General features: G+C 47.4%; 1 protein-coding gene and 1 pseudogene across 1 annotated transcript; both read left to right on the plus strand.

The window, feature by feature from the left end:
* Positions 1-3,111: 3,111 nt before the first annotated feature.
* RAE1 (ribonucleic acid export 1) lies at positions 3,112-24,209 on the plus strand. Its single transcript, XM_014831970.3, has 12 exons — positions 3,112-3,303; positions 4,587-4,683; positions 5,267-5,371; positions 9,346-9,438; positions 14,297-14,383; positions 15,363-15,449; positions 15,560-15,631; positions 16,603-16,710; positions 19,621-19,727; positions 19,813-19,888; positions 20,469-20,663; positions 23,774-24,209. The coding sequence occupies exons 2-12, from the start codon at positions 4,594-4,596 to the stop codon at positions 23,858-23,860; spliced, it is 1,107 nt and encodes a 368-aa protein (XP_014687456.1). The 5' UTR covers positions 3,112-3,303; positions 4,587-4,593; the 3' UTR covers positions 23,861-24,209.
* LOC106825270 (abl interactor 1 pseudogene) lies at positions 7,120-8,545 on the plus strand (annotated as a pseudogene).
* Positions 24,210-24,660: the final 451 nt, after the last annotated feature.

Raw genomic sequence — 24,660 nt, forward strand, 5'->3', positions numbered from 1 at the left:
TGAGTGTCTCAGCTGAACCGTTTGCTGTAGACACCTGTTTAGTGGTGCTGAAAAGAACGTATGCTTTCAAAGCTAAGCCACATGTACATGTGTGCTAAAAAATTATTTTCAACGGAATGTCTGTAGCAAAGTATTGATAAACATGACTTCTGTTCACAGTCCTAGATACGCATCCCCAGCAAGCAATCCTGTAAAAACAAGCCAAGGTCGCCCTCTGCTGGCAGAAGCTCTATTGTTCTCTCGAATCCTTCCACTATTTTGGGTGGCATTTCCTTGAAATATTTTCAAGTCATTGTTCTAAGGATTGGGGTGGAAGAGTCTGAGACGCCACAGAAGAGGTGGGGGAAACAGTGAGGATTTCTGCGTGGGACACTTCTTGACAGAAATCCATTTTGCATCATCAGCTCCAGATGCCCCAGTTCGTTGTAAAGCTACACTTCGTGTGTGCTGCTTTGCAATGGAGCTATTTATAAAACCTTAAACAACATGTTGGAATTTTCCAATTAAAATTTCAGAATTAAAGGGGCCAGCCGAATGCCGCAGTGGTTAAATTTGCATGTTTCAATTTGGCGGCCCAGGGTCCACCGGTTTGGATCCCAGCTGTGGATCTATGCACCGCTTTGCAAGCCATGCTGTGGCAGGCATCCTGCATATAAAGTAGAGGAGGATGGGCACGGATGTTAGCTGAGGGCCGGTCTTCCTCAAAAAAGGGAAAAAAATTTCAAAGTTAAAGATCACTTCAAATGAATAGAAATTAATATTAAAATTATAAACATTCAGTTTCCATTCACCTAGAAATGGAACATAAACTGTATAGTCATTTAGAAATAGTCTTCTATGGAAAAATTGCAGAAGTGGGGGCCGGCCCCGTGGCCAAGTGGTTCAGTTCTCTCGCACTCCCCTTTGGTGGGCCAGGGTTTCACTGGTTTGGATCCTGGGTGTGGACCTAGCACCACTCATCAGGCCACACTGAGGCAGCGTCCCACATAGCACAACCAGAAGGACCCACAACTAAAATATACAACTATGTACTAGGGGGCTTTGGGGAGAAGACGGAAAAATAAAAAAATAAAAATTTTTGAAAAAAGAAAAATTGCAGAAGGGTAAACCAGTGTGAATCAAAGCCATGACCCAAACTTAAGTTTAATTATTTTTTTATTTTTAGTATTGCTTCACTTCTAGTCTATGGCTCAGTAATCATAGCCACGGCTACAGATTGTACTGATCACCCTTCTTGTTTCTAGGGGGAAAAGTGAGGGGACACCGCAGTCGGCCATCTGTGGGGGTGGAGAGTTTGCGGGGCAGGCTGCTGGCATCTCAGTGCCACTTCTACTCGTTGCATCTGTGGCTGGGACAAGTTACAACCTGGCTTTGGTTTCATCAACCGTAAAACGGGGATAACAGCAATAACAATACCTACCCTAAAGAGTCATTGTGAGGATGGAATGAGAGAATTCATGTAAAGTGTGTTTGAATAACACCCTTTAGAAAGGGTCAAGGAATGTTAGGTATTACTATATTGGGGTGTGCCTGCCGCGGCTATTGTTCCATGGATGGTAAATACAAAAGCAGTCTGTAAATTATATATCCCTAAACAGCAGAAAGATTTTTTTAAAGTATGTTGAACAACCAGCATCTACAAAAATCTGTGTCATAATAGAGGCTTCTGGGAGACTCTGTGGCATGGAACAATATAATTCAACAAATATTAAACACCAAATATATGTAAGACTCTGTGCTTAGTGCTGTACAGGATACACCTGGGAGTAAGATACAAAGTTTAAAGTCTAGGAAGCTAGACAAGGCAGATACACGCACTATTTAATGAGACAGAATATGATAAATGCAGAGAGCTTTGAGAGTTTAAAGAGAGATGGTATGAGGTGATCCATTTGGGAAAGAATGAGGAGAGGCGTCCTTGAGTCCGGGGTACTTGTCAGAGGTGATTCCAAGGTTTCGCTGAGAGGAGAGTGAGGCCCGGGACAGACTTCACACCTCTTCTGCTTCCCAGCTGTGTGACGTCTGACACTCATGTTCCTCTCTCAGCCTGACTTTCCTTTTCTATAAAATGATTATTACAATCCCTTATAGGGCTGCTCTGGAAATTACAGGGCAGGGATCATCTAGTGTTCAAAAGAGCGATTATCATTATCATTATCTAGAGTACAGGTTCTCAATCTTGGCTGCATCTTAGAATCACTTGGGGAGCTTTGTAAAAATATTAATTCCCTCCGTTCCACCCCAGATCAACCAAATCAGAATCAGAGGGTGACGCCCAGGCAGCCGGCCTTTTAAAAGCTGCCCCAAATGATTCTAAATACTGATCTAGATCCTTCGTGCTCAACTGTGGTGCATGGTCCCTGCACCCCGAGCTGACAGTTTGCTAGAAATTTGGGTTCCCGGGCCCACCCCGGACCTCCTGAATTTGCATTTTATGACTAGATTCCGCGGATCCTAAAGCCCCCTGCAGATGTTAAGGCTCTTGGTATGCAGACCACACTGAGTAGTAACGGAGAAGATCCAGCGTACGTACCACAACCTCAGGAGATCCCCCTCCTCCGCCCTTTGTTTCCTTCTGACAATCCGAAAAGGGGAACAAAGCAACCACCTGAAATATGCGGAATTGGCACGTGTGTCCTAACAGCCCTTTAACATGTTTATGCAACTTTACACTTAGCAAAAACCTTTCACGTCTCTTACTTCACTCGAACCTAATGAAGAAACAGCCCCGGAACTTAGGCATCGTTATCCCTATCTCACAGCTGGAAAGAGGTCCAAAAGCCCCGATGGCTCAGGATACCCGAGGCGGCAAACAGAGATGCTAGGACAGGAACCCAGGCAGCGACCTATCAGCTTCTCGGCAGATGGCCTTGGACTTGAATTGGCAGCCTCAGAATTCTACTAGATTTTTAATTCACACGAGAAAATACTAACTACCCTCCACTAGTCAGGACGGCAGATTTATTAAAGCGCTCCTGCGCCCGCTAGCGTCGGCTACATCAGCTTTCGACCAATCCGCAAACTGCTGGCACAAGGAGTTCTCCTCGGCCTCAATAGCGTTTCTGCGCATGTGCCATCACCTCCCTGGAGGAAGAGCCTTTTCTGCTTTCCCGGACTTCCGGGTGGCACCGGAAGTGGCTAGGGGGCGCATGCGCTGTGTCTCGCGGTAATTGGGCCGTTTCCTCCGCCGGCGTGAGGAGACCTGGGCTCTCGGGAGCCTTGGTCGCGCTTCGCCCTCGCCGCCCCCGCGCCGCAGCGGGCTCGCAGCCTTCCGCGCCCCTCCCGCTGCAGCGCGACGCCCAGGTAGGCCCGTGCCGCCTGCGCTCGGGGCCGCCGCCATGGCGCGCCCGGGCCGGTCCCGGGCCCGGTCTCCCGCGGCGAGGCGCTGGCGCGAGCGGGCGACCGACACAGCCCCGGGAGACGCGAGGGCGGGAAGGGCCGTCGGGGCACCCCGGGTCTGAGCCGGCGTTTGCCTTGTGGGGAAGCTGAGGCCCGGGAGGGTCGGGGAGCCGGTGGAGGCGTCTGCCGGCTGGGCCCTCCCCGCTACGCGCCGGCTGCTCCTCGGAGGGGCCCGCCCGACCGTTGTACGCGGGGCGTCCCTGGGCCTCTCCCCGGCGGCTGCTCGACTGCCTGCGGTGCTCTCGCCGCTCCCCGAGCTGAGTCTCTTTGTTCTGTCTCCTCCGCCGAGTGCTCGTTGCACACGCGCCCACATGCTCCCACACACGCGCGCGCGCACACGCTTCCCCGGGCGGGGGTCTGTTAAACGGGGGCGCGGGCCTGTTGGGGGCGGACCCCGGCGGCTCCCCGCCCTCGGCAGCTGGTCCTCTCCCTGGAAGACGCGGGCCGCAGAGGGGAACTCCCAGATGGTGGCAGGTGCCGTGCAGAAAGCGGGGACGCGACGGGCGGGCGCGGGTGTCCCCTTAGGGAGGCAGGGACGCCTCCGAGGAGGCGACTGTCTTTAAAGAGATGCTTCTGATCGCTGTGTCGAAGGAAGACTTACAGCCGTAACCCGTTTACGGCGCCCTTTTTGGTGGTTTGGGAAGTTGAGGGCCCATCGCCACGGTGCAGTTTCAGAACATTTCCAGCACGCCAGAGAGCTCTCAGGAGGCCACTCTTCCCCTGGGAGCCGAGGAGTGAAACCCAGACAGCCGGCGGCCTGGGGGAGGGCACGTCATCCCAGGCTGCAGGCTGCACGCTGCAGGGACAGCTGGAGGAATGCGCCGGGGGTGGGGGTGGGGGGGGGGCGGGCGGGGAGCTTGCTTGTTGACGGGCAGGGGGAGATCGTCAGAGCTGGGGTGCCTCGCGGAGAGGGAGGGCGGGAAGGGGGGAGTTGGAGATACGCGTGGGATGTGTGAGAACTCTATTATCTTTACAATTTTTTTGTGAAAACCTATCCTAAAATAGAGAATTTATTTTTAAGAAGTACTCTGTTTATTATATATTTAGATCACTTCCGGAGAGAAAAGTCTGACATGAAGCCATTTAGACTGTCTATTTCTCTTCTGTGACTTATCTTTATATTGTCTCTCAGTGATATTTATTACTTAAGAAAGGACCTGTTCTTAACGTTTTCCGTTATTTTTTAGGGCCAAAATGAGTCTGTTTGGAACAACCTCAGGTTTTGGAACTAGTGGGACCAGCATGTTTGGCAGCACAACCACAGATAATCACAACCCAATGAAGGTAGTACGGAAGCTTCAAGGAGTGTGTGGACAGAGTGCAGGCCAGGCTTTCCCGCTTCAGTGACAGTGGGAGAAACCCAGATGGCGTGGGAACCTCCTTTGGGCTGCAAGCTCTGAAACTTTGTCTAGCCCGCTTTCTCAAACCCTGGAGCACAGAAACTGTGTGTCCCCTGGACTAGTGTCCTGTTCTCCCTGACTTACTGGGTCACTAGAATCCCCTGAGGTGCTTGTTAAAATTGCACGTTCCCGGGGGCCCAGCCCACAACCGTTGAATCAGAGTTTCTACAGGGGAGGGAGGCGGCCGATAACTGATGAAGCGCTTTGGGGCGAGAGTGAACTGGTGGGCCGCTGTTTGGAAGACGTGGCTGTGGGCATGTCGTTGGGAGTGCTGCTTCAGTCCCAGCAGGGCTAGCACTTTCCCTGGCATATTTACTCCTCCCCTTTCTCATCAAAGTGAGAAAGGTCTAATGCAGTTAGTTTCTGAGCATAAGGAAAGTCCACCATGGGGTGTTTAGAGAGAAAAAAAAGCAGTTTTGAATGAAATTGTGATGATGCATACATTTTAACATTAACTCTCCCCCCAGGATATTGAAGTGACGTCCTCTCCTGATGATAGCATTGGTTGTCTATCTTTTAGCCCACCCACCTTGCCGGGGAACTTTCTTATTGCAGGATCGTGGGCTAATGATGTAAGTGCTCCTAAAATGCATGTTCTATGCGTCGTCTCTCTTTGTATGGGCAAGGTTAGCTTTTCTTTTGGCCCCATTCTTTCCCAAGTGAATAAAGTAGAGTTAAGGCTTGTTCATGGGTTTTTTTAAGAAATCAGTTTTGAGGGTGTGAACCCTTCTGAATGGCAGCCCTCCCGTGTTGTCGCACTGTTTGTTAAGAAAGCCAGCTTGTGGGCATAGCTCAGGTTCCTAGTCTAGTTCTGCGTCTGGAAGCATATTCCCAAATCAGATGAAGTCTTCATGGAGAGTGAATGTCGTCCTGATGGCGTACCTGAATTGCCCTTCTAGGCATCCTGAAAATGTTCTTCCGGCGTATGTTAAACTTTTTCAGCTTTAGATAATAGCACACATCCTGCAGAGACATTATACTTGCCAAGAAAACTAAAAAATGTATGAAAAGAAAGATAAAAACTCTGGTGGCAAAGTAAGCAAAGGACATGAGGAGGCCTTTCACAGAGGAGTGCAAGGGGCCTGTTAGAGTCAGCTGGGGCCACTCAGTCACACTCGTGATCAGACAAATGGAGATTTACCGGATTGACACTTTTTTCCTTTCAAATTAACAAAAATAAAAAGAATACTACTTGGTGCCAGTGAGGATAAGCTGAAACCTTAACAGATACCGCTGGTAGGAATGTAAATTGGCACAGTTCTTCTGGAGGGTCGTCAGCGATATTTGTTGGAAATCCTTAAGTTTATTCCCTGGGTCTCAGTGATTCCCCTTCTGGGTCTGGAGGAGGCTCTCGATAATGTGCCTGCTATGAGCTGTCTGGATTGATCTCCACACCTGCTGAAGCACTGTGAACTCGCTGTCATCTGCGTCTTCTGACGCAGGATGTGAGGCTTAGGGGAGTCCAGTCACTGGCCCAGGTCCTGTGGCTGAGTGAGTGGCAAAGGGGGATGCTGATCGTGCAGTCTGGCCCGGGCTCTGTACTCTGAGCCAGAACCTCATACTGCCTCATTTCAGAAAGTCCTCGTGCAGGTGAAAATGTTGAAAATTGTAATACTTAATAGTAATGATAATTTATGGTATGTCTGTGTGATGGAATACCATTTTAAGAGTTTTTGGAGGGGCTGGCCCCATGGCCAAGTGGTTAAGTTCGCATGCTCCACTTTGGTGTTCTAGGATTTCGCCGGTTCGGATCCTGGGCACGGACATGGCACTGCTCATCAAGCCATGCTGAGGCAGCATCCCACATGCCACAGTTAGAAGGACCCACAACTAAAGATATACAACTGTGTACCGGGGGACTTTGGGAAGAAAAAGGAAAAATAAAACATCTTTAAAAAGAAAAACAGTTTTTGGAAAAGATTTCAACCTGTGACCTGCTACTGGGAGGCAGTTGGGGGCTGAGGGGAGGAGAGCAGTAGGGGGAGGAAGGTAGTCATGACTGAGCAGGCTTGCTGTCTACATGTAGTTTCTTGAAAGATTTCAGTTGATTTGCTGCTGAAAAACAGAAGAGGGGCCAGCCCGGTGGCTGAGCGGTGAAGTTCACACACTCTTCTTCTGTGGCCTGGGGTTCACGGGTTTGGATCCCTGACACGGACCCATGCATTGCTCATCAAGCCATGCTGTGGTAGGCGTCCCACGCATAAAGTAAAGGAAGATGGGCATGGATGTTAGCTCAGGGCCAGACTTCCTCAAAAATTAAAAAAGAAGACTGTTTAATGGCACATAGGCTAACAATGCAAGTGAGAAAAGCTGCAATTAAAAAAGTGAAGATACTGACAATACCGGGTGGGTAGGGGGCTTGTATCCGGGCTGTGAGGTGCTCTGAGGCTCCTCGGACCTTGCTGCTTCTGTCTCTTTAATGAGAGAGGAAGCGCTGTGGAGGGGTAGAAAGTGGCAGAGCTGCAGATGTTACTAGAGGAGGAGATCCCGTCTGGGAAGAGGGCACTGAGAGAGAGTTACCAGAACGTCATCCTGGTGGCCGACTACTGTAAGAACAACTACATACAGGCTGCAGACAAGAGAAGAGCTTTAGAAGAGACCAAAGCCTGCACAACCCAGTCCCTAGCTAGTGTTGCTTATCAAATAAGTGCGTTGGCCAACAATGTCCTCCAGTTGCTGGATATCCAGGCCTCTCAGCTTTGGAGAATGTCATCTTCCATCAATCATATTTCACACACTGTGGACATTTCATAAAGAGAAACTGGCTTGAAGAGAGATTGGTATTTTGACAACAAAAAAGAATACATCAAGAACTCACAAAATAGCACCCACAAATATGGAGCGCCCTGTAAGGTAGATTCGGAAACCTGTTGACTGTACAGTGCTGGGTGATGGGGACCATGGTGTCGAGCGTGGAAATAACCAGCCTGCAAGAACTGGCACTCTATCGAGAACAAATCCTCCTACTCAGAAGCCACCGAGTCCTCCCACGTTAGGCAGGGAACGCTGGGGCGGAATACTCCTTACAAAACCCTGGAACTTGTTAAACCCCCACCAGTTCCTAATGACTGCGTGACAAGTCCTCCTAGGCTCGGAAGTCAGCATAGTCCAGGCAGGACAGCTTCAAATCAGAGACCGAGGACACAGTGAAAGTAGTGGAGGAAGTGGAAGTCGAGAAAACAGTGGAAGCAGCAGTATTGGCATTCCCGTTGCTGTGCGTACACCCTCACCACCCGCTGTTGGACCAGTCAGTTGCTGATAGTCCAGCTCCACCACCCCCACCCCCACCAGAGGACATTACCATGTTTGATCACTCTCCACCTCCGCCACCACCACCTCCAGTGGATTATGAAGATGAGGAGGCTGCGGTGGTTCAGTATAATGATCCATATGCAGATGGGGATCCTGCTTGGGCCCCCAAGAATTATATTGAGAAAGTTGTGGCAATATATGATTATACAAAAGACAAAGATGATGAGCTATCATTTATGGAGGGTGCAATCATTCATGTAATAAAGAAGAATGACGATGGCTGGTATGGAGGAGTCTGCAATCAAGTGACTGGTCTCTTCCCTGGGAACTATGTCGAATCAATCATGCACTATACTGATTAAGTTCTTTTGCTTTTAAAGTAGATTCTTACTACTCAGTCATACTGTGGGACTATTATGGCTAAGAGAATTGTCTTAAGATGTTTTAAAATGTGCCCATATTTTCAGGATAGGCTGTTTTATTGGTATAATTGAATGTCTACCTGTAAGCATAAATCTTGGAGGCAGTTTGTGTATTGCTAAATAGCAGTTCGTATGGGAGGCTGTCCATAACTGATCATGCTTGTGTGCTTACACATTGTTAACTTGAGGACCAGCCTAAATATTCTGGGGGGAGTGGGGTATAACATTTAACAAGTCATGGTTCAGATTGTACCATTACATGTTTCAGTGCAGCATGGTTACTAATGCTATGTCAGACTAATATTAAAGTCAGAAAACTTAAAAAATAAATCAAAAAAATAAAAAAGTGAAGATACCGTGTAATCTGCTTTTTGAGGACAATATATGTACATAGAAAGACTGAAAGCACACTGAGCTATTAACCATATTATCTGTAGTCAGATTAAGGTCATTTTTACTGACTTGTGATAAAAAACTTTAAGTAAAATGCATTACTTATATAATCAGGAAAAAAATGATATAAAAAATCAGAGTAAACTATGCAGAGAAGAAAGATCAGTTTCCCCTTTGGTCTAGATTCTCTGAATGGTAATGGATAACGTTCTACTTTAGTAGACAGTTATATCTCATAGATGTGATGAGAAAATTATCTGTGGTTTTAAGTATAAGTAGTAGAATTTGTATATTTGATAGCTTAGGAATAGGAAAATAGCTACTTGCACATACTTTTCAGTTGCTTTGTTCTTAAAGTTAATTAAGTTGATGTGAGGAGTCCGATTATATTTAAATTGTATCCCATTCGTTATTAGATGTGCAGTGCATGTGATATACATTAATTGCTGTGTTTGCATCAATTTGTTTCATTACTGTAGGTTCGCTGCTGGGAAGTTCAAGACAGTGGACAGACTATTCCAAAAGCCCAGCAGATGCACACGGGGCCTGTCCTGGACGTCTGCTGGAGTGACGTAAGGCTCATGCAGCTTCAGTGTTTTCTTCTACACAGTGTAGAGTGTAATTCGGAATGTTTATGTGTTTCTATTTTTATGTAACTCAGAACACAAATAGCATGTGTGTGTGGACATTATACCAATTCTAAGTTTCTGACTGTAAATATAGTAGTTTATTGATGTTCCTAATGTAGCAGTTACCCTTCGTCATGTTAGCTTTAGTTGGTCTCTCTGAAAGCCTTTCTTGCATTAAAAAATCCATTATTTTATTGACATGTTTCCTTGAGCAAGGGATTAGATAATTTCTTGAAGCCTTTCCTACCTCTAAATGTGCCACGACCTTATGTTGTTTTAAAACTAGAAGTTTGGGGCCAGCCCCGTGGCCAAGTGGTTAAGTTTGTAAGCTCCGCTTTGGCGGCCCAGGGTTTCAAAGGTTCGGATCCTAAGCGTGGACATGGCACTGCTCATCAGGCCATGTTGAGGCGGCATCCCACATGCCGCAACTAGAACGACCCACAACTAAAATATACAACTGTGCACTGGGAGGATTTGGGGAGAAAAAGGAAAAAAAAAAAGAAGAAGAAGAAGATTAGCAACAGTTGTTAGCTCAGGTGCCAATCTTTAAAAAAAGAAGCTAGAAATTTACTATCCCAGAAAATAAATCCTATGGAAAAAATTAATCCTTTTCCATTACAGGCATACCTCATTTTATTGCACTTTGCAGATAACCGTGCTTTTTACAAGAGCCTCCACCAGCAAAAAAATTACAACTTACAAAAGGCTCATATGATGGTTAGCATTTTTTAGCAGTAAAATATTTTTTAATTGAAGTATGCACATTGGTTTTTTTAAAGACATAATGTAAACGTAACTTTTATATGCACTGGGAAACCAAAAAATTTGTGTGACTCCCTTTATTGCAATAGTCTGGAACCAAACCTGCAATATCTCTGAGGTATGCCTGTATTAGACTTTTGAGGTGTTTTGATTTTTTGGAATTCTTTTTCTTTTCTTTTTTTGTGAGGAAGATTAGCCCTGAGCTGACATCTGTTCCAATCTTCCTCTATTTTGTATGTGGGATGCCACCACAGCATGGCTTGATGAGCAGTGTGTAGATCTGCTCCCGGGATCCAAACCCATGAACCCCGGGCTGCTGAAACACAGTGTGTGAACTTTAACCACTATGCCACCAGCTGGCCTCTGTTTTTTGGAATTCTTTTTCCTCTCAAATCCTGAACGTCAGCAGTATAAGTAAATGTGTTCAAGTTTATTCAGCTCTGAGCTTTTCTTTTTTTTTCCTTTTGGGACGAGTGTGGGTGATTGGGGAGGGTTTAGTGAAGGGACCATTTCCGAAGGAACCAACAGGGAGTGAGGTACCTGTGGCAAGTGCAGCGAGAGCTGCGAGAGCTGCGGCTGTGGAGTGGCCCCCAGGCAGTAGGGGAGGGGCCCAGCCTGGCTCTCCTCCCTCCTGCCTGTGGCTGACCTGGGAGGAGGGAGGAGACAGGCCCTGATGAGGTCAGAGGCAGGTGGGTGCTCCTCCATGCTAAGGAAGCTGAGCCTCGAGGCCCTGCCCAGGCCTTGTGTGTATTTTTTTAGTCATGTTAGATATGATTTGCAGACAATAAAATTGAATCTTTTTAGTGTATGATTCTGTGAGTTTTTAGAAATGCGTAGGGTTGTGGTCAAGAGATAGAACAGATCCTCAGCCTCAGAATTCCCTCCTGCCGTTTTGTAGTCAAGTCTCAACTCCCAGACCCTGGAAACCACTGATGAGTTTCTGTCCGTGTAGTTCTGCCTTTACCAGGATGTCGTATAAACGGAATCCCGTGTGTAGCCTTTTGTGTCTGGCTTCCTGGAGCATCATGCAGTCGAGGTCCCACAGGTCAGGTCAGCAGTGTGTCTTCTCACTGCTGAGCAGTGTTCCATTGCGCGGGTTCTCCTGTGTACCGTCCACCACTTGAAGGACATTTGGGTGGTTTTCCATTTTTGGTCATGTGAGTCATGCTGCTGTCAACATTTGTGTACTGGATTTTCTGTGAATACAAGTTTTCGCTTCTCTTGGGTGAATATCCAATAGCGGGCTTGCTGGGCCATATGGCGAGTGCATGTTTAACTTCAGGAGAAACACCAGACTCCTCTATTTTACATCACCATTTTTATTTGCACCATACATTTATGTAATTTTGTTTATAAATTTATTTATTATAAATAATAAATGATTCTACTATTTTATAAATATTTTGAATTGGTTCAGGAGCCATAGTTGCTCCTGTTTTAATCACTAGCTCTGAGAGTGATTAAAGTCCTTTCTGTTGTTTGTATTCCTGATAGATTTGATTGGGTTATTGTGAGGCTAATAATAGATATATGAAAACAGTTTAAAAAGTGACACGTTTATTACAGATACAACTTATTTTTAATTTGCCTTATTGTTAGTTTATGGAAAAGTAGCAGCTCGAGTAGATTTTAAATGTTTCTAATATATTTTGCTTGTCTTTCTTTACTGATCAGGTAATGGATCAGAATTGTAAACTTTCTTATAAATTATGGTAAGAAATAGACTTAACAGATACAGGAGTTGTGTCGCTCAAATGTTACTGAGTGGCTGTTGGCATTTACAAAAATGTGTACAGCTGTTTCCTCTCTGCATGTTGTGCCCCCATCCAGTGGAGGACTCCCACGTGGGATGGAGAGCCCCAGGCAGTGAGCTGAGTTCTGAGAGAGGCACGAGGAGTGGGGCTGGGTTGGAGGGAGCGCAGAACGCAGTGGAAAGGTTTGGGAAGGGCGCCATGAGCCTTTCACAGAAGAGGCAAGAACTGAGCTGAATCTTTACAGAAAAGTAAACCATGTGCCTCTAGCTTTTTGAGCATTGTCTGTCTCTTCCCGTCCAGGCCTAGGTTCAAATTTCAACTCTCTCCTCTACTTTTTGACTTTGCCAAGTTCTTAATTTCTCTGAGTCTGTTTCCTCACTTATAAAATGAAGATAATAATGAAAATTACAACCGATAATAGCGTGATTTAATTCAGCAAATAATTATCAGGCACCTATCATCGTGTGCCAACCACTGGGAATGTGGTGGAAATCACAGTAGCCGAGGTGGGCGAGTCTTCTGTGCCCATGGGACTCCTGGTCTCTCAGGACAAACACCGAAACAAGGAAGAATCTCAGACAGTGGAGTCGGGATGGCTCGGTTAAGTCTACATAGTGACTGGCGTGGGACCCGTCAGGAGGTGGTTGAGGGACTTGCTGGAGGCATGTAGTAGGTGAGAGGCTGAGCCTACACCCAGGGCTTCCTGGCTCCAGGGCCCGTCCGCTTGGCAGCCTCCCTCCTGGGGCTCGCGGGAATGCGCACCAGCCTGGGAGGGGTGGCCTTCAGGGAGAGGAGGGCGCATAAGCGCAGGAGCCAGAGCTCCTGTGAGGCGTGAAAGCCCAGCGTGGTGAAGGCGGTTCTTTGGCAGTCCGAGGACACGGCTCATTGTGCGGCCCTGGCAGGCAGACCTTGGAGCAGCTGGGCGGGCAGCACTTAGCTGTCGTTCCTCCGCCCGGCCCTTTGGTGGCTTAGCTTCTAGATCTGTATGTGCGCTGGGGTCTGTATGTCCACTGGGGTTTGGCGTGCGCTACACTGTAGTGCTGCTTATGGCTGGGAGGGTCGTCATTTCTGACGACATGGAGAGGCCACGGTTTCCCTCCGCCTCAGCCTTCACTCCAGACGGCGATATGTTTCCAAGGACCAGCAAAGTTCTCCTTATAGCTTCGTTAATGGAGAAGCAGATTTTCTCCCTTTTTTCCGATAGAGGACTGGTGACTTCAGTTGGGAGGAAGTTTTTGCTGGGGGAGGATGGTAGTGAATCTCTTTGAGCTATGGAACCAGAAAGGAAACAGTCTAGGCCAGGGATCAGCAAACCGTGCTTCATGGGCCATAACTGGGCCGTTGCCTGCTTTTGTAAATAAAGTTTTATTGGAACTTTAGCCACGCTTCTTCATTTATACAATGTGTGTGGCTGCCTTCAAGCTGCAGTGATAGTGAAGGAGTTGCAGCAGAGACCTTTTGACCTGCAGAGACTGAAATATTTACTGTATAGCCCTTTAAGAAAAATATTTGCTGACCACTGGTCTAGACTTTCGATTCAGTACTTTTCCTCTCATTTTAAGTTACCTTGTGCTTCTTCTGTTTGACTGACCTACTGTATGAGTTCTGTACGTGAATATGTTGAAAACTGTTACACGACTGCTAATTTTTTAAGCTATAGGTTCTGTAGGACCGATGACTTTTGTCAGTTAGTGTAGTTTTATTGCATGCATTTGGAATGCTGTTAGATATTGAGCTGAACAAAAGTCATGATTTAGATAGAGATATAGATATATACGGAGAGGGGGAAGAGAAACAGTAAATGTGACGAAACGTTTACCCTGGTGAATGCAGGTTTATGGGCACTGATTGTATTCTTCTAGCAACTTTTATGAAGGCTTCAAATTGATGAAAATCAGAAAAGATTTTTGAAGTGGCCCCTGGTACACACATAGATACGTGCTGTACAAAGGCTGTTCCTGGAGGGTACACAGTGGCCCGTGGCTGCTCTGAGGGGTCAGGGGTAGGGAGAGACGTGGTTTTCACAATATAACTTTAAGTACCCGTTAAATTTTTTTTATCCTGTTTATGTAGTAGCTCTTAGAAAAATAAATCAATAATAAACAATAGGGCTGAAAGTGTGTTTTATATATGACATTATAGTTTGCAATACACTAGCCCCCAAAAATTGGAAAAATAAAAATTTCGAAACAAAACCGGCCTCATTATGTTCACCCTAATATCTAAATGTACATTTAGAGATTTTATTTTTCTTAGAATGAGAGATTTTCTCCATTTTATTTTAGGATGGGAGCAAAGTATTTACAGCATCATGTGATAAAACTGCCAAAATGTGGGACCTCAACAGTAATCAGGCGATACAGATTGCACAGGTATAGAAACTCACCCTCTGCAAAGAGGGGGGCAAGGCTGGTGTGCGGGGGTGGGGGGGGTGACTCTTCAGTTATAATGACTCTGATGGGAAAAATGCAGTTTGACTGTACCAAATCAATTGTACTTCAAAAATAACACCAGTTTCATAACCATTCACATTCTCACTAGCATTTCACAGATTATTCTGTCATGGGTCTTCCATGTATGTGTAGATGAGGATGGCGTCATAAGGAGTTAGTGACACAAATCTATTAAAGAAAATGTCACAGGTGCTCCTCAGTGTTGCCGTGTGTGACATCCAGCACTCGTATGTGACTTGCCTTGTTCCACTGCCTTTGGTCACCTGTTCGTTCCACGAGTGTTTGTTGAGTGCCTGCCATCCACCAGGCGCCAGCATTGAGGGAGAGGCAGCCGTGAGAGGGCCACTCCCTCATGGCCATGGAGCTTTTACAGCCTGCTCAGGGGCCACCGCAGGTGCTTGTGTGACGACCGCTAGGAAGGGCAGAAGGAGTGAAGGTGAGAGAACCTAGACCCAGAGGCTCTGACTCTGAGGAGGGGTCTCTTGACACTGAAACATTTTTAGAAAAGTGTTAGCTACTCTGAGGTCACAGTGCTGGGTGCTAGATGCATCTCCTCGATCTCTTAACTCTGCCACCTTAGAGAATAAATGAAACTGGTGGAGTTCCCTACCAGTTATTTCTGAACCTCTCCTCCGAGGGAGAGGCTTACTTTCTCTCTCACATACTAGTTAGTTATGGGCAAAATCAAACTCAAGTTTGTTAGAGTGAAAGGTAGATACTTGTTCTGTGTTAAATTGAGTATTTTGGTCGTGAGGAGGGGCTAAAATAGTCCTTTGGGTTTTGTTGGGTATGCCCTCAATATTTAAGTTAGTTCCTCATCCTTGAATTTCTAGAATTAAAGCTGTTGAGTGCCTTGTTATGTTTACCTTCATCGGTTTTGGTTTTGTCTTGTTGAAAGCATGATGCTCCCGTTAAAACCATACATTGGATCAAAGCACCGAACTACAGCTGTGTGATGACTGGGAGCTGGGATAAGACCTTGAAGGTATGGTCTGCTGTCAGACTGCATGGCCCGCCCAAGGCTGGCGTTTCTTTCTACACTGCTTGTGCTTTAGCTCTGAATGGTCACTTACTGCCGGCTTTTTTTTCTTTTAGTTTTGGGATACACGATCCTCAAATCCTATGATGGTTTTGCAACTCCCCGAAAGGTGTTACTGTGCTGACGTGGTAAGGAATTTCTACCTTAATATATATTTTCTTTAAGCAAATAGCGTTTCTTACCTTATAACATCTTGCTATTAGAGGGTAATCTAAAATCCCTGAAACTTCAACACTAGACACAGGGGATATGGCTCAGATTGCCTCAGTCATCTTATAAAGCAGGAGACTTTTGTGCTGCATCTCTTCCAGAATTCCTCAATACTGGTGTCATGTTTTTTGTCGCTTGTTATTTGAGCATATGCAGATTAGCAACATGCCGTCAGTATATGACGTTTATGGTATGGCTGTGGGAAACCTGGCAATAACTTTGTGATGTCCTACTAGATTTTGGGGGACTATCTCTGAGTGGGAGAGAAACTCAAGAACTTTCTCCATCTGTTTAGTCATGTCTTAAAGTTTTATACCAACGGCCCAGTAATTCCACTTTTAGGATTTTATCAGGAGAAAAATAAACCTTTAGATGGTCTTTGTTCTGTGTACTGTGGTGAAACACTGGAGGTGACCTAACAGGCCAGCAAGTCTGCAGTGGTCAGCTGAGCCCTCTGGCGGGCTCACTCGGGCACATGGGACAGGTGCATGCTTGGAGGAAAGGGCACGAATCCTTAGAGCTTTCCACACTCACCTGTGCATGTACAGTGCTCAGAAAAGACTGGAGTAAAATGTACCATACTGCCAACACCACTTAGCATTCGAAGGGATGCTGTAGCTGGTTTCATTTCTTCTCTCTTCCTCAGTACGTTTTCTAAATATGCATGTCTATTACAGTTTTAAAAAATGAGTCTTTTAATAATATATGAATGTTCTCCTTTCAAATATGATTTCTCTAGGTTTTCATGAAAAACGTGTTGATATCATTAGATTTTTAAACTTAAAAAAATCGCTTATTTTTGTGACTAAAAAAATTGATCTGATGCTTTGGTATGAAAGAAGCACACTCCTTCATTTTAAGTATGTCTCTGCTTTCCTCCACTCCCTAGATATATCCTATGGCCGTGGTGGCAACCGCGGAGAGGGGACTGATCGTCTACCAATTAGAGAGCCAACCTTCTGAGTTCAGGAGGATAGAGTCGCCACTGAAGCATCAGGTGATTCTCAGTCGGGCCTGGAAGCGTGTCTGTGGCCCCTGTCGTTTGTGGTCAGTGCCACATGGGGGGTGCAGTTGTACTTCAGAAACCCAGAAGTATTTTTGTAGGGGATGATTTTAAGGATGCAAGCACAAATATTTAGTGAGTACGTACTATCCATTTCTGGATGAGCCCCAACTTACCTGTCCTCTCCAAACATCCCCCTGGATAGCTGCATGCTGTTGAATGAAGTTGTGCATCTCATGGATCGGTCCCATTATCAGTTCACAGCTTCCAGATTCAGCTGTGCCTTCGTTGTGCCCAGGCAGTTTTCTCTTCAGCTCGGTCTTCCACTTGCCATGGACTCTTAGATCCCACACCCTCCTCCAGTACCCCCTGGATCCCTTTTTCCCATTGCAGTCAGCCGTATTGCATGAGCTTTCTTACCTCCCACTCATTTCTCACCCTCCTTTGTGGAGACTGCTGCCCCCATTACTTCACCGAAACTGTTTTTGGCATGGCCACCAGTGGTTTCCTCATCAGTAATTCCAGTGGATACTGATCAGCACTCATTTTACCATAACAGGGTCTTACCATAATGCTATTTTTACGTGTTCTTGAACATTATGTCCTTGGTGTCTTTTTTTTTCTCCTTCTCCCCAAAGCGCCCCCCGCCCCCAAGTACATAGCTGTGTATTCTAGTTGTAGGTCTTGTCCTTGGTTTCTCTTGTCCCAGGCTCTTACGTCCTGCCTCTCTGGCTGCTGCCGCATCTGTCTTGGAGGTTCTTGTATGTTGAGGTCCTGCAGGTGCCTGCCCTTGGCCGTTGCCTTCTCTGCCTGAGTGAAGCCTCACCCCGCCCACTGCTGTTGCTGAGGCGCATCTTGTGGTCTGGAGACTCAGACCTCCAGCAGACCTCCCCTCTGCCCCCCGACAAGGACATCTGCAGTCTGACGGCTCCTTTGCGTGTCTTCCAACAGCTCAGCCCAGAGCTGTCCCACATCACACGCAGGAGCACTTTCTGCACATCTTGAGTCATTGTCACCTCTTCTCAGGCTTCTCCCTGGCTGCTCGCCCTAGTGCTACAGATATCTAATAGATGTGGTAAGGAATTGCTACCTTAACGTGTGCGTATATCTGACGTACACGCACATACATATTTTACTTACTTTGTCTTGTTTTGCCTCCTGGAACATACGCTCATGACACCGGAGACTGTTTTCTGTACTCATTGCTGCCTCATTCCCCGCCTCTGGTGCCGGGCCTGATGTGTGGAGGCTTCTGTAAACGTTTGCTGAGTGAACAGCCAGTCTCACCCTGCTCCTCCCTGCCACCTCACCCAAGCCTGGGCCTTGCCGTGTGCTCCATGTCTCATTAAGCGGGCCCTCTGCTGCTTAGCTGTCTCAGCCAGAAATCTAGGCATCATCCTCGATCCCTCCTCCCTCCTTTGCTCTTCTCCTGCCTCGTTCATCTCTGGGCTCACTTCTACCCTGCCAGTGTTTTGGAATCTGTTTGTTTCACTCCCTTCTTACCACCACTTCTAGTTAAGTCTCTTTCAATGATTGTGAGAGCTTGGATCTTTGCCTTCCTTCCGTCCCTTCTGCATCCATGAGTCAGGGGCTCTTTCTTGTAATTGCGCATCTGGTCTTGCCATGCCCCTGCTTAAAAGCCATCACTGACTCCTCAGTTCCTTTCGGACAAATCCCAGACTCCTTGATAAAACCTAGGCTGGTCTGGCTTCACTTCCTGCCACCCTGTGCCAGGCAGTCTGGCCTTTCACTTGTGAGGAGTGCCGTCAACCTTGCGTGGGCCACTGTGCAGTGTGTTCTTGTAAATGGCACCTTCTGGAGTGGTGCGGTTCCTGGTCTGTGCGCCAGGTGTTAAACTCTGTGCTGAGCACAATGGGTACAGCCTTGCCGGCCATAGTTCCTCCTGACCTCTAAGAACTTACAGAATTTTGTCTCTTTTCCTTAATTCTTTTTCTATTCACAAAATTAATGCACTTACTGTTCAAAAAAAAAAGGCAAATGGTGCAGAGATAGAACTAGCCTACACTTTTCCACTTACTTAGGAAATTCGCATACTCTAGCATGTATCATGATAACCGAAACTGCTCTTTACCCTCTCTTGTATGGCTTAGCCCCAGGCCCTGATCCAGCTCCAGTGCCTCCAGAACTCCTTATAGAAGCCAAAATGTCCACTTCGGGCAGAGTGGTCGTCCTCTGGGTTGGGCCAGGTTGTCATGACTGGAAGGAGGACGTGAGAACCCAGATGGACCTGTCCCTGCTTCTCTCCCCCAGGAGGCTGGGCCCTGGGCTCTTTCTGTGGGATCTTCTATAGAGTCCAGGGGACCCTCCTTTGGGCCCCTTCAACTCAATGTTGGATCAAGTGCAGTGTCTCCCTTCTTGTAGCGTGTTTGCAGTTTAGCAAGTGCTGGCCCAGCTGCTGTCCCACTTTACCCTTGTTCCCCTGTGATTGCCAGGGAGACCCTACTTCCCTTTTTCCAGTTGGGGAAACACAGGCACAGAAACATGGGGTGACTTGCTGGAGGGCATCCACCTCGTCAGTGGAGGGTTAAAACTGCAGTGCCTTCCTCCCTCCCCAGGAGGGAGCCAGCACCAGCCTAGGGGCTGGGAGGCCCTGAGGACAACCTGCACTGCTGGAGTGACAGCAAGGCCTTCCCCGTGGCAGAGGGAGAGCAGCAGCTAGACAGAAGCACAGTTTATTCGTAGAATCACGTGGCTGAATTCAAGTGGTTATTCAAATTAGAAAATAGTGCTTAGTAGAGGAACAGAAATACCATGTTTGAGTAATGTCTTTCTGGTTCTTCTAAAACCCAAAAATGAGGTGAAAATTCTTTAACTTCACAGTAGTTATGCAATCTTATATTTTACATGGTGATGATATACTTTTTTTTTTTATTCAAATTGTAGCATCGATGTGTGGCTATTTTTAAGGACAAACAGAACAAGCCAACTGGTTTTGCTCTGGGCAGCATCGAGGGGAGAGTCGCTATTCACTACATCAACCCCCCAAACCCGTAAGTGGGACTCAGTCGGCTTGCAGATTTTCACTTGAGACATTTTTTTTACAAAGGAAAACTTAGCTGGGGCTTTGTTTTTCAGTGCCAAAGATAACTTCACCTTCAAATGTCATCGATCGAATGGAACCAATACTTCAGCTCCTCAGGACATCTATGCGGTATGTTTTTAGAAACTTTAACCTTGAGAATACGTCTAGAAACTAGACTTGGAGGTGGTAGCTGAGTCATTATGGGATCAGAGAAGATCACTTTGTCATTGTGGGGGTTCATGTCCGGCGACAAACGGCTTATGCCGTAGGTTTCAGTTTTCTGTTTTTGTGAACATATTGACTGTCTTCGTTTTCTCACTGTTGATTCTGAATGTAAGCTTAGGACTTTGGGGAGGGTCTTCCACCCGCTCAGTGAGTGCTGGTGGACAGTTGATACACTTACTTAAAACTGAGGAGTTGCTGTTTGCTAAAAAAGGAAAGACATTTTCCTAGGTTCACTCCTTGGTGTCGCTCACTATATGCTTGTTAACTTCTGCTGCCCTCTGTTCATGACAAGAGACGACACGCGGTTCTGGGCTGGCGCCTGACGGAGGAAGCGTGGCTGGTTCCTCCTGTGATCAGCCAGCAGCTGCTCTCTTGAAATGTGCATGTTGTTTCCTAACTGCAGTGGGGGGCACGCACTGGCGAAGACCTGACTTCTCTTCCCTCTGCTGTCTCCACTCCTCCTTGTACGTGTCACTCCTTGCAGGTAAATGGAATCGCATTCCATCCTGTTCATGGCACCCTTGCAACCGTGGGATCTGATGGTAGATTCAGCTTTTGGGACAAAGATGCCAGAACAAAACTAAAAACTTCGGAACAGTTGGATCAGCCGATAGCAGCTTGCTGCTTCAACCACAATGGAAACATATTTGCGTATGCTTCCAGCTACGACTGGTCGAAGGTGAGAATTCCCAGGCCCGCTGTGGGCTCTCCGGGTCGGAGGGCCTGGGCTTGAGTTGAGACTCTTCTCCGGACTTGCCTTGTGTCCTGGGGCAGGTCACTGTCACCTCACTGTGGAAGGAAATGGCAGGGCCTCCCTTGCAGGTTGTGGGGACTCAGAGAAAGCACGCGTGTTGAGCCTTGCCCTGGGAACCCGCCCCCCAGAAGCTCTTGGTAAAGACAGGTGAACTGGAGGCCGCCACTCTGGAAGAGTGTGGTCATTCAGTGATGCTGGGGTTGTTGGGAGAGGGCGAAGTGGGCACGGCAAGGGGTGGGGCGGGAGGGGTCAGCAGGGCCAGGGCATGGAGCTTTTGCCCGAGGCGTTCATTTTTGTTTGTTTGTCATTTCCGGGGGGAGTGAAGGGCTGACAGGGTCCTGGCTGCATTTTTGAGGTGTCTCAGCATAATGGTAGAGAGAGCACTTAGGTGCTGAGGTTCCAGACCACTGCAACTGAGGTTCCTGACTGGAGAGGTCGCCAGCTTCGCCCAGAGAGGCTCTGCCTCCCCCTCCGTCCTTCCGTTGGTTTCCACACAGTCCGTCTTCACTGGCCTGATCTCCTTCCGCCTGCCCCCTCCTCCCTCCGAGGTTCCCTCCCTCCATTCTGCTCTTTTCTGCCCCTTCTCAAACTCTCTCCTCTCCTGCCCACCAGCTCCTTCCCATCTGTTGGTTAGCACGCACACTTTGGCCTTTCTAAAGCAAGCCTGAGGAAACCTTGTGTCCCTTTCTGTTAAACTTGTCCAGAGTGGTTAACACCTGCCCTCTGCGCTCCCACGGCTTCTGTTCCCTCTTCAGCCCGCTGCAGGGTCCTGGCCTCCTGGAACTGTAGTCAGTCTCGTTGGCTGACATCCTCGTCGTCTAGTCGAGAAGCTTCCTTTCTGTGTGTGTTGGGTACTGTGGTCCATTCCTTCCTGCATCCTTCACAAACCTCTCTCCTTTGGTTTCTCTGGTGTTTCTGTTTTCTTGTTTATTACTGCTTCTGACTGCTCCTCGCCATCCTTTGCTAGCTTCTGTTCTCGGCGCCTCTTAGAGGCCAGCCTTCCGCCGGCTTCGCCTGACTGGCTCTGCGTAGGCTTCTTCCAGGCATGCCTGCATTCCCTCGTAAGCTGATGACTTCGCCGTTTCTAACTTGCTTCCTGACTTCGTTCCCCACTTCCCCTATCCCAGTCCCATCAGGGTGTCTGCACCTGGGCGTCCCCTAAGTCCCTTAACTTAGGAGACGCAAATCCGGCTGCTTTTCCCATCACCGTCTCCTTTTGTCCCCCAGCTCGCCGCTTCTCCGTGTTCCTCTGAGTTAACCGCCGCCCGATCACTGGGGTGTAAGTTCTTGTGTCACCTTTGAGTCTCTCTCTCTCAGAAGAGCTGGGCAGTCACCAGCTCTGTCCAGTCTCCTGTGATGCTTCTTGCCCGTTCAGCACATTGCTATGGATGCTGCTCTGGCCTGTGGGAGTATGCACGCTCTCTGAGCTTTTGCTTATGTGGGCCTTTTTAAGCAGCTTTACTGAGGTCTAATTGAAATGCAGTTAATTGCACATATTTGAAGTGTGCAGTTTGATCAGTTTCAATTTCTGTACATACCCATGAAACCATCACCACAGTCAAGATAACATTTTTATCTCCCCCAGAAGTTTCCTGTGTATCACTGTAATCCTCCGCCCCTTCTCCAACCATTGATCAGCTTTCCGTCACTAGAGATGTTTGCATTTTCTAGAATTTTATATAAATGGAGTCATATACTATGTATTCTTTTTTGGCTGGCTTCTTTCACTCGGCTTAATGATTTTGAAGTTCACCCATGCTGCTGAGTGTTTTAGTAGTCTTTTTCTTTTTCACTGCCAAGTAGTGTTCCATGGTGTGGCTGTACCACCGTTTGTTTATCCACTCACCCGTGGAAGCCACATGCTCAGTTTTGAAGAGTGCACTTTTTTGGCTCTGCCTGGCTGGGGTGGGAGCTACATTGTGGCTTGAGGCCTCAGTTTCCCCATGGGGCTCTTCAGTGGATCTCCTCTTCTTCAGATGCTCAGCCTGCAGCTGCATTAAAACTCTGCGTTTAACTGACATCACACTCAGGGCTTTCTGCATTGCAAGCATTGAAAAAATAGTAGTAAATTGAGACAACTGAGAAAGCTCGTTGCTTGGAAGGCTGCTCAAAATGAATTCATCCGAGCAATTAACATCAGCTCTCAGTGGCAGTTACTTAAATTATTGTCTTTTTAATTTTTAAAAAGTTGCTTCAGGAATTTTCCAGTGTTCTTAGTTTAAAGCCAGTTGCCTCCAGCATGAAATCATGACCACGTGTGTTAATGTTATGCGCTGCTGCTTGAGCACAGCCTTTAAGAGCAGCTGCACTTCGCACATCATAATGAGAATTAACCATCTCAGCACATCTGTCCAGGGATGAAAATAAAATGTCATTGCAGTACAGGTGCCAGAGTGCACCCAGAGGCCCTTCGGGTCACCTGAAAGTCCCTCTTACCTGCCCTGCCCACTGCACTCCACTGTCTTCCTAAGACACAAATCTCTCATGTCACTGTCATTGTCATTTACAGCCTTTGTGGCTGCCATTCCTTTTCCCTCTGGGATAATGTTCAAAGGCCTCAGTCTGATGTTCAGAGCCCTTTATAAAGCCTGGCCTGATCCTGGTTTTCCAGGCTCCCCTGAAGTTACACAGGCCCCCCTCCACCTCAGCGCAGGCAGGAGCAGACACACCACCACCCCGCGTACTTCCACTTCTCTCTCCATGCCATGTGGGATGCCTCGTCCCCAAGACCTCGCTCCCTGAGGGCCGTTGTCTTGGCTTAGAGTGCTGGTGGCTTAGAGAGTCTTGACTCGGGAAAAATAGCTATGTAAAAGGTCGTCCAAGTGGGACATGAAGACAACTTCCCACCAAGTCCTTAACCTTTTCTCTGAGGCCTATGCTGTTGATTGAAGTGTGGTTTTCTTTCCCTCCATCTGCCTGTTTTTTTCCCCTGGAGGAGAGTTTATGCTTCACGGACGTAGCACAGGACTTGGCATATAAAAAATGCTAACTTTTGCTTTTTGAAAATAAGATCATTGTGTTTTTTTCCCCTTTAGGGACATGAATTTTATAATCCCCAGAAGAAAAATTACATTTTCCTGCGTAATGCAGCTGAAGAGCTAAAACCCAGGAACAAGAAGTAGTGGCCAGAGACTTCTGGGTTGGCCAGAGTTGTTTTCTCTCTGCTCTGCCTCGTCTCTGTACGAATTGGGTCCCAGCTTTTGGTGGGTTGTAAGCCATGGAGAAAACGACGCTATTGTTCAGCAGTCAGGAGCCCCGCCAGCCGCGGCGACGGCCGTCTCTCCATTCCACTGCCCGTTACAGACGTCCTCTGTAACTCTAAGGAGACTGAAGTCATTACAGAAGTTAGAGTCTTGTGGGCCACTGCCAGGCAGCACTTCATTCGGCCGTGTACATGTTAGAGAACATTGGGAAACAGTCTGTGAACCTGTACTGTATTTTGTAATAAAATATTTTGACGATTGCCTACTAGCTCCCTTTGTCCGTCTCTCCTCTTGCCCACCCTGTAAGCTCTGAAGAGGTCATCCCGCTCAGCAGCATCTCTGGGTTTGCTGTGTGGTTTCAGATGCCCTTTGGGAAGTGCAGAAACCCTGCACCTTAGGAGAGAGGGAGTCCTGAGTTGTGGTCATGTCTGCACGTGGAGTGTGTGGCCACAGCCTCTCCAAGCGTTGGTGGCGTTTGACCCTGTTCTTCTTTTGCTTCCTCCCTTCCTGTCTTTAACATGCCTGCTGCTTTTCGCTTCTGCTGGGCAGGTGTCCTGTGACTGAAACGGGGATGGTCCTTGTGCTGAGGGACAGGCCGTGTGGGTGACTTTCGTGTGGCCTTCCAGTTAGAGCCCAGGTCCCCTGCATGGGAAATGCTCTTAACTCGTGCTGCCAGTAGTGGTGGTTTTGAGGTACTGCTTTTTATTTCATGTAATTTA

This window comes from Equus asinus, chromosome 15 (genome assembly GCF_041296235.1).
Source record: "Equus asinus isolate D_3611 breed Donkey chromosome 15, EquAss-T2T_v2, whole genome shotgun sequence".
NCBI lineage: Eukaryota > Metazoa > Chordata > Mammalia > Perissodactyla > Equidae > Equus > Equus asinus.